A 16,409-nucleotide genomic window follows, 5' to 3' on the forward strand; every position below is an offset into this window, starting at 1 on the left:
CACTGCGATATGCGAACCGATCTGGGGGTGTCATTAACTTTTTATTGACACGTCCTGCGGTTCGCATAGGGCAATGTGAAGTCAAATTTTATTTTGCGGGGCACGCTGATGAGTATATTTTTAATGTGCACATCAATGGGCATATTTTGTTAAGGGGCACGCTGATGGGCACAACAAAATGTGCCCTACAAAATATGCCCATCGATGTGCACATTAAAAATATACCCATCAGCGTGCCCCGCAAAATAAAATTTGTCCATCGGAGTACCCCTTAACATAAAAGGTGCCCATCAGCGTGACCCTTATTTTATGTTAAGGGGCACGCTGATAGGTATATTTTTATTGTGCACACCGATGGGCATATTTTGTTAAGGGGCACCTTAACAAAACATGCCCATCAGTGTGCACATAAAAAATATACCCATGTGCTCCTTACAAAAAAAGCCCAGCATTGTGCATATTAATAATATACCTATCAGCATCCCCCTTAAAATAAAATTTGTCCATCAGAGAGCCTCCTAACATAATAGGCGGCCATCAGTGTGACCCTGATTTCATGTTAAGGGGCATGCTAATGGGCATATTTTATTTTAAGAGCAACACTGATGGGTACATTTTATATTAAAAGGGGCACTCTGATGGGCAAATTTTAAGTTAAGGGGCGCGTTTTGTTGTGTCCCTTAATATAAAATGTGCCCATCAGCATGACCCTTATTTTATGTTAAGGGGCACCCTGATGTGCACAGTTTATGTTAAGGGGGACTCTGATGGGGACATCTGATGTAAGGGGACACTCTGACAGGAATGCCTGATGTATAGGGGCACTGTGATGGGGGCACCTGATGTAAAGGGGCACTGTGATGGGGACACCTGATGTAAAGGGGCACTGTGATGGGGACACCTGATGTAAAGGGGCACTGTGATGGGGGCACCAGATGTAAAGGGGCACTGTGATGGGACACCCGATTTAAAGACGCACTGTGATGGGGGCACCTGATGTAAAGGGGCACTGTGATGGGGACACCTGATGTAAAGGGGCACTGTAATGGGGACACCTGATGTAAAGGGGCACTGTAATGGGGACACCTGATGTAAAGGGGCACTGTGATGGGGACACCTGATGTAAAGGGGCACTGTGATGGGGACACCTGATGTAAAGGGGCACTGTGATGGGGACACCAGATTTAACTTGACAATAAATATTGTTGAAATGCTAAGGAAATTGTACATTTCTCATGTTTTTGATAGATATACAGTTACTACAATATTTTCTGAGTCATAGCACAGACTTGAGATTCAGACCTCGGCCCAAAGAAAATTTTGGCGATCGGACCTCCTTGAATTTTAATTCATTACCCCTGGCTTAGACTGTTTAAATTGCTGTAATCTGATACTGATAGTGCCACCTGTCAAGTAGCCTGAACACTGACCATGAGGGTATGGGCAGTGAAGGGAAACCAAAGTGGCACTAGGCAGATACAAGGCAGGTCCTTTGACGTAGTCATATTTGCAACAGATGCAACCACAGCTGCTGCACCATTAAGATATTGTTAAACCCAAATGCACACATTTATTATATTGCAGCTTATCAATTCTTAGATGTGATGGCTGCATTTGTTTTCTTTTTTAGGCTTTCTTACCTTTATTTTTACCTGGTGACCTGGCCAGCAAGTCTGTTGTTTTTCACCAGAACAGGTTCTGCAGATGCAGTAGTTACAGAGTTGAGACAAACTATTTACCACCGACAGGGGTGCTTACAATGATCAGCTTTTATTTATGTAAAACCTTTATCCCAAAAGGAAAAAAAACTGTTGCTGTAACTGCTTATAAAGTGTTATCTGGAGTTCAGCTTCAATTTTGGTAGGGTATCTAAATCTGCTAGTACACCTAACGCTCCCCTCCACCCCAGATTAACAATGCTGCTGTCCAAAGGTCCCCCTGCACTCCTTCATCCAGAGTGGGGCACTCTAAAACAGTGTGTGTTACTAGCCAGATCACCAGGTAAAAACAGAGGGGAAAAAAGCCTTAAAAAGAAAATGAATGCAGCCACCAAATTTCATGATTGATAAGCTACAATGTATTACATTTTTGGTTTCAAGCTGTAAGTCTATTCTTTGTTGTGATCCCTGAATCGAGGATGGACAACCAGCCAACTGTTAATTAGCCATGGTGAGAGTTGTAATTCACTAACAGCTGGTTGGCCATGAGCTGTTCTACATGCATCATTTTTGTTACTGTATTAGGAACTTTACACACAGTATTGTCCACGGTCATTATTAGATACTGTGAGCTTATACATGTTTTTGTTGATTGCAGCTTTCTATTCGCGCTGGACAGAAGGCATACAAGATCTTTTTAAATGGAAGTCACCATTTTGACTTTGAATACCGCATGCATAATTTAGCACAAGTGGACACCCTGGAAGTGGAAGGAAATGTACACCTTTTTTACGTGTTGATCTAACCAGCCATCAACCTCACAAAATTCAAGTCACCAGTTACCAACACCTTTATTCTGATCACCTATTCTAAACTTAATTAATAAAATTCAGTTAATACTTTATATAAAACAAAAGATGTCTCCTCCATTTATGAACAACCTTTAGCCTGGACATGTTGATTGTAGAATAAGGAACCTATCACACAAGCGCCTCCACTTAACGGGATCCACTTACTCAGTGGAGGATCGCTGTGCTGATCCCCTCTGAGCAGGCGGAAGACAGGTCTGTCTTCACTCACTGTGTAGAGCGGTAATGGACAAAGACCCGCTCTCCTCTATGGGGAAACCAGATGAAAATGGACCGCCTGTTGGATGGAAAATAGTAAACATGTGCAATTAGTTTAGTTCCAAATCCATTTTTAACAAATTTTGACAAATTCGTTAATTTCCAAATTTCCTAATTTTTCAATTTCCGAAATTCTGATTTACCGATTTTCAAATTTCCAAATTTTAAAAATTCTGAAATTCGAAATTCAGAAGTTCTAAAATTTGGGCCCAATTTGGAAATTTTCACTTAGAGGTGTACTCACTTTTGTTGCCAAAGGTTTAGACATTAATGGCTGTGTGTTAAGTTATTTTGAGAGGACAGCACATTTACACTGTTACACAAGCTGTACACTCACTACTTTACATTGTAGCAAACTGTAATTTCTTCAGTGCTGTCTCACTTCACTATATATATATATATATATATATATATATATATATATAGATATATATATATATAGATATAGATATATATATATATATATATATACACACAGACACACACATACACACACACACAAACACACACTGCCTTGAAAAAGTATTCCTACCCCTTGAAATTTTTCCACATTTTGTCATGTTACAACCACAAACGTAAATGCATTTATTTGGGATTGTATGTGATAGACCATACAACAAGTGGCAAATAATTGTGAAGTAGAAGGAAAATGATGAATGTGAAAAGTGTGGCATGCATTTGTTTTCAGCCAATACTTTGTCAATACTTTGTAGAGCCACCTTTCGCTGCAATTAAGCCAAATTTTTGCCCATTCTTCTTTGCAAAATAGCTCAAGCTCTGTCAAATTGGATGCGGAGCATCTGTGAACTGAAATTTGCAAGTCTTGCCACAGATTCTCAATTGGATTTAGGTCTGGACTTTGACTGGGCCATTCTAACACATGACTATGCTAAACCATTCCATTGTAGCTCAGGCTGTATGGTTAGAGTCTTTGTGCTGCTGGAAGGTGAACCTCTGCCGAAGTCTCAAGTCTTTTGCAGACTCTAATGGGATTTCTTCTAAGATTGCCCTGTATTTGCCTCCATCCATCTTCCCATCAACTCTGACCAGCTTCCCTGTCCCCGCTGAAGAAAAGCATCTCCACAACATGATGCTGCCACCTCCATGTGTCATGGTGGGGATAGTGTGTTCAGGGTGATGTGCAGTGTTAGTTTTCTGCCACACATAACATTTTGCTTTTAGGCCAAAAAATTTAATTTTGGTCTCATCTGACCAGAGCACCTTGTTCCGCATGTTTGCTGTGTCCCCCACATGGCTTCTCGTAAATTGAAAACGCGACTTCTTATGGCTTTCTTTCAACAATGGCTTTCTTCTTGCCCATCTTCCATAAAGGCCAGATTTGTGGAGTGTACGACTAATGGTTTTGCTGTGGACAGATTCTCCCACCTTAGCTGTGGATCTCTGCAGCTCCTTAATGCCCCGTACACACGAGAGGGATTAATTCTGACAGACCTCCAAAGGAGTTCCGCCAGAGTTCCGACGGAGTTCTGGCGGATTTTTCGACCGAACGGACTTGACCACACACCATCACACCAAACTCCGACGGAGTCGAACGTGATGACGTACGACTGGATTCGACGTAGGAAGTTCATAGACAGTAGCCAATAGCTGCCCTAGCGTCGGTATTAGTCCGTCGGAGTAGCACACACACGAGCGAATTTTTCGAAGGGGACCGGGTCCGGCGGAGTTCCGACGGGAAAATTTAAAGCATGCTTCATTTCTAAAGTCCGTCAGACTTTGGCGAATCAAAAGTCCGTTGCAGCCCACACACGATCGGATAGTCTGATGGACTCGGTCCGTCGGAGTTTGGATGTCGAAAAGTCCGCTGGTGTGTACGGGGCATTAGAGTTACCATAGGTCTGTTGGATGCTTCTCTGATTAATGCTCTCTTTGCTCAGCCTGTCAGTTTAGGTGGACGGCCATGTCTTGGTAGGTTTGCAGTTGTGCCATACTCTTTCCATTTATGGATAATGGATTGAACAGTGCTCTGTGAGATGTTCAAAGCTTGCGATATTTTTTTATAACCTAATCCTACTTTAAACTTCTCCACAACTTTATCCCTGACCTGTTTGTTGTGTTCCTTGGCCCTTATGATGCTGTTTCTTCACTAAGGTTCTCTAACAAACCTCTGAGGGCTTCACAGAACAGCTGTATTTATACTGAGATTAAACTACACACAGGTGGACTCTATTTACTAATTAGGTGACTTTTGAAGGCAATTGGTTCCACTAGATTTGCGTTAGGGGTATCAGAGTAAAGGGGGCTGAATAAAAATGCACGCCACACTTTTCACATATTTATTTGTAAAAAAAAAATTGAAAACCATTTATCATTTTCCTTCTATTACATAAAATCCTAATAAAATACATTTACATTCTTGGTTGTAACATGACAAAATGTGGGAACATTTCAAGAGGTATGAATACTTTTTTAAGGTACTGTATATATATATATATATATATATATATATATATATATATATATATGTGTGTGTAGCGGATGACATTTGGGATTAAATGTCACACGCATTGTAAATTTAATTTTTGCCTCAAGAACCTAAGGTGCTGAAGGTTAATTGTGTAGGTAGGCCTTAACGCCAGTCTGGCCAGGCCATATTTGAAGTCCTGCCTGGTCATGTGAAAGGTGAGGTGCATATGACAGGCTAGAACCAGGCCTGGTTGGATGTTTGGGTATGGCCCTCTCGGAGCCAATCAGTGGGAGTGCCGGACCCGCAGAGGAGTCTGGAGGGGGTACTTAAGAAGGTGAGGGTTACGTGTTCGGGGTTCCAGAGTTGTTTGGAAGACCCGTGTGGTCTGTTCTGGTTCCAGGACTGGGGTAGCCCCATAAGGGGTCCCGGTCACGGGGTGTCCGACATTCCGCAGCATGTTCCTGTCAGTGGCCCCTGATAGACCTGTCTGGTCTGGGGTGGGGATCCGTCTGTTCCCGAGTCTCGGAGCCGGCTGTTCCGAGGCGCAGTAACTGAGGGAGGATTCAAAGTGTCTGGGTGTGCTCTCGGCTTGGAGGGACACCACAGCTCGTGGAAGTGACCGGGGAGGACTCTTCAGAGGAGGGCCGGCAAGTGGCATCCTGAGAAGTGCCTGGTTACTGAGTTGGGAATGACATTAACGAATTTACACTTTTCCAGTACCATAGAGGAATCGGGAAACGTTTCAGGTACGGTGGAAAAAGGTTCCTGTTCACCTTCAGTTAATTATTCAAGTTTTGAGTCAACGTGCTGACTGCCATGATCTCTGGCTAGAGATCTGTTCAGCCTTGAAGTACCCAGCTGTGTGTGGCTACTCTCTGGGTGGACATAGAGACTTTGTTAGACCTGCAGTTCAAGGTACCTGAGTTCTTCACCTGTTCCCTAAGAGACTGTGTTCTGTGAAAGTTCTACTGCAAAATAAAACCTTTTGAAAGGACTTTATCTGTGTCAGTATACAAGTCGGGTGGTATCAACCCTGGGAACCCCTAGATGCGGAAGAGCAGGCCAAGAGAAGGAAACCGGTAAGCCCATAAAGTCGAGGCCGCCCTGCAATGGGTTATGGCCGCTATATATATATATATATATATATATATATATATATATATATATATATATATATATATACAGTGCCTTGACAAAGTATTTTATGTGATAGACCATTACATTACATATTGCATAATACACACATACACACACCAAGCAGTGTTGCCAGCCATGCTTATGTTCTCGCTTGCTGGACTACAAAATATGCCCCCTCACCTCAACTCTATAACAATAAGTAGATGTTAAAAAATGGAAGAAAACCTCGCCCCAACCCACTCTTCCTATATCAGCGCTATGGAGAAACTGATGTCTTAAACACAAGAAATAAGACAGATAGATGCTGGAAATACCATAAAATTAAAAAAGATTTTGCAATCAGCAGCCACTTAAAATAAATAGTACATATAAACAATCAATGTAAAACCTTAAACTGTAAAACAGTGCAAACAGTGGCACTGTAAAACAGTGGCAAAAATAACCGACTAGCTAATATATGGTATATACCACATACGTAAAAACAGGTAAAAAATGTGGATAGTGGATAATGGTGAGTAACAGTCTCTAGTGGACACTGATGTCAAATACCGTTGATAGTTGATGAGTGCACCTTTCACCAAACCATTCTTCCACCTCATGCTTCACACTCCCCCGAGGGGTTTAAACTCACCAGAACCCAAAGATAATCAGGCCTCTATCCGCCTCCTACTGTATATCAGATCCACATACCCTTATAAAGTCCTCCGAAATCTGCTCAGAAAACCCACCACTGCTGAGTTATGGATGATGGCAATCATCCATCATCATCATCAGTTTTGCCGGAACCATGTACCATCTTAGTCAGGGCCGTCTTTAAGGCAGGGCAAAAGGGGCAGCTGCCCTGGGCCCTGTCATTGTGGTGGGGCCCAAAGTAGCTGCATCATACTTGCCAACTATCCCAGTTTAAATTACCTTGTCCCTTGAAGTTTTAGCCCTGTTGTTGTGTACAGATGACTCACCTGCAGACCCTGTGTTTACATATAAATAACTGGCATTCATATGTAAATAGCAGCAGCATTACTAAGCAAATAGCTGTGGCCAGCTGCATTGATATGTAAATAAAGGTGGCATTCATATGTATATCATGCAATGAGAAGATGATGTGCTGTAACCTCTAGCAATCAGTGAGCAGTGTTACTGTACAGTAATCTCTAGCAACTAATTAACAAGCAGAAATCATTTGCTGTAACCTCTAGCAACTAATCAGTGAGCCATAATGTGTGCTGTAACTTCTAGCAACCAGTCAGTAAGCAGTAATGATATGCTGTAACTTCTGGCAACCAATCACAATTGCTGCCTGATCTGATACAGTAAACTGATTTTAAGTCCAGCTTCTATTTATTGTATGTCTCAGAGCAGGTGGAGAGTGAAATTGCATGGAAGGGGGGCCCCCAAATTTTTTTTGCCCGGGGTCCAATCAATATTAAAGACGGCCCTGATCTTAGTATTACTTTATAATTTGCTTCTATCATTTATGTGTTTATGATGGATTTAGAGGCCCCTTGGGCTATTATATGCCGTTCATCCAGCTCAATACTTTCCTGGAAGTCTGCTTCCCATCTTTCCATATATTCTAGCTTTACGGAGGAGTTTGTCAAAACAGTGTAAATTTCAGAGATATGTCCCTTGATTTTATCAAACTTCGGACACAGATATTCCATAGGGGACATAGTAGTTATATCAGAATTCCGTGATATGGTATTCAAGAAGTGTGTTATCTGTGTATATCAGAAGAACTCTGAGGTCGGCATTTGGTATTTCTCTACTAGAACTCTTCTTTTCAGTATGTCCTTATGATCGCATAAGTCTGCTATACATAACAGACCTTTGTTGGTCCACCATTCAAATGTTCTGGGGGTGAGGCCTGGGGTGAAATTCTCATTTCCAAGAATAGGAGCCAGTGTGGTATGCTTGGATTTAAATTTATGAGAGTTTGTCAATCTGTCCCAGATGTTCAAATAGGTGAAGAGAGAAGGACATAAAATTGGTGGCCTTTTCTTGGGCGATAGTCAATGGATAGAGGAAATTAATATCTTCCGACAGGCACAGGCCTCTGTCTGCATCCAGATTGGGTGGGGCGGCATACTGTGAAATCAGAACTGCAATCTGTTAAGGCTCCATTCACACTTGTGTGACTTATCATGCAACCCATCCATATGAATAGATTAATTCGATTTTAATGAAAATGGCTATTACAGTGTGTAGTAGGGACATTACAGGGTAGGTTTATTTTGGGCGGTGACTGATGTGAAAAATCCAGTCATTCTTTGAAGCTGATTATGAGTAAGATACTGTACATAAATAAATAAAACAGCCTTGGGAGTTCTGTTCATACAGTGTAAGTGACCGTGTACTTATTGGGAACTAAGCGTGTACAGAACCAATGTGCATTATGCAGGAGCAAAAGGTTTAAATATTTAAAGAGAGACCCGGAAGGCCTTCTTTCATATTACACACACACACACACACACATACAGTACACAAACACTTTGCAGATATCTGATTAATAAAAGGTACAGTCTTGTCAACAAAAAATCTTGAAGCTTATACAGGGAACAAATTCTACACATTCAGTAATGACAGCCCGCATCATGCATTTCTCTCAGTAGAGGATTCTTTAAAGCGGGAATTTTACCTATAACAACTTGATAAAAAAATAATGTTCTTTAGCAAGGAACATGCATTCTACATTAATAATTATGCTAACAAAATGAGTGTGTGCTGTAAATTGCCTCAAGTATTGTTCCTATTTCTTCTTGTTGGAGGCTGCCATTTTACTGAAGCTCAGAGCCCCCTGAACAACAGGAAATCATAAAGCGGAACTAAACATTTGCTTGTTTCCTAAACCAAACTGTCGAACCATCAAATGGTTGGAGTCATAACTGATCACATGTGCAGCATCATCAGTGTTGCCAACCTACTAGATTGAAATTTACTGACACAACACTCAAAATTTACTGGCGCAGCCAAGTTTTTACTCGCATTTCCAAAAGTTCCAAAATTACAGTTTTAAGTGCAAATGTCAGTATTTAGGCTGCAAACAAGTACAATATGCAATTAGCAATGTGATTTACGGTGGATATTAAGGCAAAAAGCATATTTCTTATTTTATTTTCTATATAGTAAGTAAGTAGCTCAGGGACAGGTTGGCAAGAAAAATGGAAAATTGATCAATACTCACTGTAATTTTCCTTTCCTGCTCTGTCCTCACATCAGTACACTATGGGTTAACTGTTTCTCATTAACCCTCAGGACCACCTTCTTCCAGCATTATAAATCCCTGTCCTCCCCTCCCCCTCATGTTCTTATGTAATGGCGACAGGTCACTTCGGGAGGGAAGCAAAGTTGTGCTGACGTGAGGACGGACCAGGAAAGGAAAATTACGGTAAGTATTGATAACAATTTTCAATTTTCCTGGTCGTTCTCCCGTCAGCACACTATGGGATATACCAAAGTCAATATAGGGTGGGAAAGAAACAACTAATTCCATGCTTAACCACACTTTTAATGAATTAATTGATCAAAGGAGTCAAAACTACTGCCACTCCAAACGTCGAAGAGCTAGCGGTGACTACATCTAGTTAGTAGTGCCGAGCAAAAGTCTCACGGGAGCTCCAGCTAGCAGTCCTGCATATGTCTTCCACCGAGATCTTTGCTACGGACGCCCAAGAAGCTGCCATCCCTCTTGTAGAATGAGCCCGTATAGTCTGCAGAGGAGCTAGGCCCTGTTGCTCATATGCCAAGAAGATAGTCCTTGTGATCCAGGTGGATAAGACCCTTGATGGTGCTGCCTCCCCTGTGGTATTTGTTGTAGACTTCCTTGCCCCTAGTAAGGTAGCAATTACTTCCTCTGAGAGCCCCTGTGCATGCAGTCGGGCCGATTCAACAGCCAGGCCATCAGCCACAACCTCTGCGGGTTGGGGTGCATCCATTGCTGCTGCTGTAACAGATCTCTCCTGAGGGGGAGGTGTACTGGTGGGGTTGATGCCATCTGCAGAAGCAGCGGAAACCATGGCCTCCTGGGCCAGAAGGGTACAATTAAGATGGCATGCACCTCTTGCTTCTCGAGCTTTAGTAAGGTCCTCATAATTAATGGGATTGGAGGAAAAAGTTACACTAGGGGAAACCGCCACAAGATCGAAAAGGCATCTTGGGCTATTGCCCCATTGTACTTGAACCTTGTGACAAATTCTGGTACTTGAGCATTCTCTGGTGTGGCCATAATGTCTACACTTGGTGCAGTGGCGTAGCGTGGGGGGTGCCATGGCCCTGAGCGCAACATTTAGGGGGGCGCATTTTCGTGTCACAGACAGTGCTGTCTCCTAATTTTATTTTCCTGTGTCCCCCACACTTTGGTGTCCGGCGCCCTGTGATTGGACATATGGGGGTCATGTGCGGCGTGGGGCTGACCTGTCCATGATTGCAGTTGCTCCTGAAGTCCCTCCTCCACACATGACCCCCATGTGCCCAATCACAGACAGTGCTGCCTCCTAATTTTATTTTCCTGTGTCCCCCGCGCTCCGGTGTCCGGCGCCCTGTGATTGGGTGTATGGGGGTCATGTGCGGCGTGGGGCTGACCTGTCCGTGATCGCAGTTGCTCCTGAAGTCCCGCCTCCGCACATGACTTCCATGCGCCCAATCACAGTGCGCGGGGAAACACCGAACATGGTGGCCGGAGCGCAGGGAACACAGGAAACAAGTACTGGAACATGTGAGCCGCTGGGGCCCTTGTATCCACCTCCTCCTATCATCCGGAGTCCAGACCAATGCAGGACAAGAAGGTGAGAAATGGATGGACTGGGGGGGGAGGTACTGTATATGTCAGTATAGGAAGACTATAGGCAGGACAGTATAGTGGTCAGTATTGTGGTCAGCATAGTGTAGTATAGTGCAGCGGTCAGTATAGCGCAATGAATAGTATAGCGTAGTGGACAGTATTATAGCGTAGTGGACAGTATAGCGTACTATAGTGGACAGTATAGTGATCAGTGCAGTGTAGTGGACAGTATAGTGTAGTGGACAGTATAGTGTAGTGGACAGTATAGTGTAGTGGTCAGTATAGTGCAGTGGACAGGATAGCATAGTGGACAGTATAGCATAGTATAGTGGACAGTATAGTGGTCAGTGTAATGTAGTGGACAGTATAGTGTAGTGGACAGTATAGTATAGTGGTCAGTGTAGTGTAGTGGACAGTATAGTATAGTGGTCAGTGTAGTATAGTGGACAGTATAGTATAGTGGTCAGTGTAGTGTAGTGGACAGTATAGTATAGTGGTCAGTGTAGTATAGTGCACAGTATAGTATAGTGGTCAGTGTAGTGTAGTGGTCAGTGTAGTATAGTGGTCAGTGTAGTGTAGTGGTCAGTATAGTGTAGTGGTCAGTGTAGTGTAGTATAGTGGACAATATAGTATAGTAGTCAGTGTAGTGTAGTGGACAGTATAGTAGTAAGTGTAGCGTGTAATGGTCAGTAAAGGAATCAGGTTGGTCAGTGTAGTATAGTGGTCAGTGTAGTATAGTGGTCAGTGTAGTGTAATGGTCAGTGTAGTGTAGTGGTCAGTGTAGTATAGTGGTCAGTGTAGTGTAGTGGTCAGTGTAGTATAGTGGACTGTCGGGTGATATATGCTACCGCCGTCTGGTTGTCCAACTGAAGCTTGACTCGAGCTCCCTGAATCATCCCCTTGAATGCCATCAGGGCCATGTATGCTCTTTGAAGCTCCAGTACATTGGAGTGTCTGGTTTCCGTCATGCTCCACCTGCCTTGAACCAGCTTGCCGAGGCAGTGAGCCCCCCAGCCCTGGAGACTGGCATCTGAAGTAATTACAATCCAGTCTCCTGGGCTGAGAGGCATGCCCCGCGACAGGGTTTTTGGCAAGGTCCACCAGTGCAGACTCTGTCAGATTCGTCCCGGTACTCAGATCTTCTGGTCCAGTGACCAGCCATCCCATTGTCCCAGGAAGGACGTCTGGAAAGCTCTCATATGGAATATTGCCAAGGTAATGCTGGGATAGCTGCGGTGAACATGCCCAACATTGTCATGCAGTCTCTTGCCAACAGTGTGGGAGCCTCCATTACCCTGTAGACCAGGGGTGGCCAACCAGACAAAGACCAAGAGCCACATTTTTTACCAAGTTACCTCAAAGAGCCTCATCATATGGATGGGCACACATGAACATCACCCCATCCCTTCCTCATACACACATACTTTTGCTCAGCTGGATTTATTGTAAATGTCACACACTGTTTTAACACTACAAAGACCACAGGCCAGTCATTTTCAACAATGAACACTGTGTGCACTCTCACACAGACAAACTCTGTTTAACCAAATCCATAAACGATAATAGAACAATTTACAATACATACATGAAAAACTGGCCACATGCGCATTTGACGAAAATACTGTAGCGACCCTGCAGTAATGTTGAGTGTTACAATGTTTATGTTAGAGTTCTGTGATTTCCCATGGTCTGTGACTGCATCTGCCTGGATGTAAGAGCGAGGGGGCGGGGGAGCAGGTGAGAGAGAGCGCGCCTGGGTGAGAGAGTGTGAGAGGAGCACGGCGAATGAGTGAGTTGATGTATAGACCGAGTTTGCCCTGTTTTTGTTTTGGCGTGGTTACGGCCGACAGTAACCAACTTCTGCAAGACGTTCGGCAATAAAAGGAAGTTTATTGAAGAATGCCTCATTATTCATAATGTGTCCGGTCGGACGCTACAATACCGTATTGAACTCAAGCGAAGCGAAACTTGGATATTATAGCGACCCTACAGTATGTGCTGAATGTTACTGAATGTTATGCTGTTTAGAGACTTAAATTAGAGTGTTATAATTTTCCATTGTCTGCGAATGCATCGGACGGTACAATATGAAGGTAAGAGCCGCATGGAACCGGGCAAAGAGCCGCATGCGGCTCGGGAGCCACGGGTTGGCCACCTCTGCTGTAGACACAGGCTTTTCGTTCGGCTACTTTGCGATGTGGTAGGAAAATCCGACCTGACTGCGTGTCGAACACCATGCCTAAATACTCCATCCATTGGGAAGGAATGAGATTACTCTTCTGTTTATTAGCCATCTAAAGTTGGACACGATCGCTATCACCTTGTCACGTTGTAGTCTCAGCTGCTTGCTTGAACATGCCACGACAAGAATGTTGTCTAAATAATGAAAACCTTTATTCCCTGCAATCGGATAAATGCTATAGTTTCCAAAAGGATCTTGGAAAAAACCCTGGGAGCTGTGCTGATGCCGAAGGGCAGACATCTGAATTGATAATGTCTTTCCTCTATTGTGCATCTGAGGTAACTTTGATGATGTTTGTATTTTGGGACATGTAAGTAGGCATCTGCCAAATCGATCGAGATTAGCCAATCTCCTTGTTGAACTAATGATGTTATGGTATATATTGATTCCATCTTGAATCTTTTGGGCATGATGAAAAGATTTAGGGACCTCAAGTCCAATACTGGTCTGAGCTCTCCGGATGCTTTGGGTACTAGGAATATTAGAGAATATACTCCCTTCCCCTGGCACTCCTGTGGCACTGGCATAATTGCTTGTTTCCGAGATAATTCGGCAACGTATTCCTGCAGGCACTTGCGTTTCTTCGGATCCTGTGGATAATAAGTTTGGACAAAGATGTTTGGAGGTTGCCTTCAAAATGTTATCTTGTATCCATGTTTGACCGTCTGTCGGGTCCAGCGTTCCTTCACATTTGTTGCCCATTCCCTCCAGTATCCTGCCAGCCTGGCTCTGTTTGGACAGATTGACCGTCAAAAAGACTTTTCAGACTTTTTCGCTGCCTGTCCTGCGGTCAACTTCACCTTGCATAGAAAAGAGCTCTGTGTACCCCTCCATTGAGGTCTGTTGTATTCTCAGCCTGGTCTATATGACCTGGCCTTGCAGCCCCTTCTGGAATCAAACTGACCCGACCGAAAAGGTTGCTGTCTTTTCTTAGAGGTCTGCGGTAACAGCCTGACATTCCACCTGCAACACGCTTGATTGCCTCCTCCAGGGTCTTTCCGAACAACGTCTTACCATTCTATGGAGGATTGCATAATGCCTGTTTAGATGCCGCATCTGCGGTCCAATGTCTGAGCCATAATGTCCTCTTTGTAGTCACTGCGTGTGCTATCCATCTCGCGATTAATCTTACCAGATCAATCGAAGACTTGGCCAAAAAGGCTGCAGTCAGGCTGATTTCCTCCAGTGCGTCAATAACTTTAGCTGCTTCCACACCACCCTGCAGTGCCGTTTCCACATTCGAAACCCAGACTTTTAGGGCTCTTGAGATTGATGTTAGGGCTATGGATGGGCAACAGGCTGCTCCTGCAACAGCATAAATTCTTTTAAGATCAGTGTCTGTCCTTCTATCAATCGAATCTCTAAATGTTGTGGAATCATCCATCGGGAGGGAGACATGCCTTGCAAGGCGTTGTAGGGCTGCATCTATGCCTGGTGCCGATTCCCAAAAAGAGGCATCTGATGGGTTAAAGCAGGGCTCGACAAAACCCAGGCGCCAGGTCGCATTTGCGACTAGAATTAGCGACCTGGCGCCTGGGGCAGCACAGCTGGGGGTATCCTGTCTCCGTGGACCCCCCCCCCGGCGTGATCGCGTCGGGCCGTTCCCGCCAGCGGCTGGTAATTAAGGCCGCGGCTTTGAGGCCTTCTGCGGTCCTATGATTCCTTCTGGAATCTGGCGCCCTCTTGTGGTGGACTTTGGTATGACAACCAGCAATGCTAATTGAGCTTCCTCTGCCTGTTTTTTTATTGCCTGCCTATCTCCTTCCCTTTATTTAGAACCCCCTAAACATTATATATATATTTTTTATTCTAACACCCTAGAGAATAAAATGGTGGTTGTTGCAATACTGTCTGTCACACCGTATGTGCGCAGCGGAATTACAAGGGCACTTTTTTTGGGAAAAATAATTTATTTAATAAAAAAATAAGACAACAGTAAAGTTAGCCCAATTTTTTTTATATTGTTAAAGATAATGTTACGCCGATTAAATTGATACCCAACATGTCACGCTTCACAATTGCACTCGCTCATGGAATGGCGACAAACTTTTACTCTTTAAAATCTCCATAGGAGACGTTTAAAGAAATTATACAAGTTGCATATTTTGAGTTACAGAGGAGGTCTAGGGCTAGAATTATTGCTCATATACCTCCTATGTGTGGTTTGAACACCGCTTTCATATGCAAGCTTTTTTTTCACTGTTCTTTTAAAAAAAAAATTGTGTCACTTTTATTCTTATTACAAGGAATGTAAAAATCCTTTGTAATAGAAAAAGCATGACAGTTCCTCTTAAATATGAGATCTGGGGTCAGAGAGACCTCAGATCTCATATTTACACTAAAATGCAATAAAAAAAAAAAAATTGTCATTTAAAAAAATAAATAAATAAAATGTCCCTCTAAGAGCTATGGGCAATGACTTGTCTCCATGTCAGGCCAGGGACAGGTCTGGATCGCAGTTACCGACCTGGCTCCTAACTTTTTAAGCTGGCTCCTAGATTCCAAGCAAATTTGTCAAGCCCTGGGTTAAAGGGATAAAGTTTATTAAAGCAATTTTGGATTCTCGCCTTTCTCTCTGGCGTCTCCCATTCATCCTCCATCACTTCCCGGATTTCTTCCATAAATGGGAAGGATGGCTCTTGTTTCCTTAAATTAGGAAAAAATCTCTTAACCTTCTTGGGAGGTTTTGAGTCCTGATCCCATTCTATGGCCTCCTTCATGGCCATAATATATGGCTCAATCAGACGATAGTCAAAACAATTGCTCAGTCATGTCCTCTGTCTCTGTTGAGAAATCTGATAAGGTCTCACAGATCCTTGACAATCTTTGCCTTTGATCTGTGGAGGTGCCTGGTCTAGGCTCCTGTATATAATCCTTAACCCTCTGGGCTTCTGCTTCCTTATCCGTGGCCACATCTTTTATGCATTCGGTACATAGAAGTTTCCCGGCAATAGCTGGTGCTGCGCTAGCCCAGCATAAGCCCTCTGCCGGTCTCCTGGACTGTTGTGGTTCTACCGCTGAGGATCTTCTGCAGCTTGGA

The 16,409-nt window shown here is 43.5% G+C and overlaps 1 protein-coding gene across 1 annotated transcript in view; it reads left to right on the forward strand.

Annotated features, from left to right (window-relative positions):
* The window catches only part of LOC143981973 (galectin-4-like), a 54,968-nt gene extending 52,394 nt beyond the window's left edge, over positions 1-2,574 (forward strand). Inside the window, exon 9 of the mRNA XM_077480270.1 lies at positions 2,317-2,574. Coding sequence (XP_077336396.1) covers positions 2,317-2,463 — 147 coding nt within the window. The 3' untranslated portion in view covers positions 2,464-2,574. The remainder of the gene's footprint in view (positions 1-2,316) is intronic.
* The last annotated feature ends 13,835 nt before the right edge of the window (positions 2,575-16,409 follow it).

Source organism: Lithobates pipiens, unplaced genomic scaffold (assembly GCF_037356315.1).
Source record: "Lithobates pipiens isolate NorthernLeopardFrog02 unplaced genomic scaffold, aLitPip1_a1.2 Scaffold_1, whole genome shotgun sequence".
NCBI lineage: Eukaryota > Metazoa > Chordata > Amphibia > Anura > Ranidae > Lithobates > Lithobates pipiens.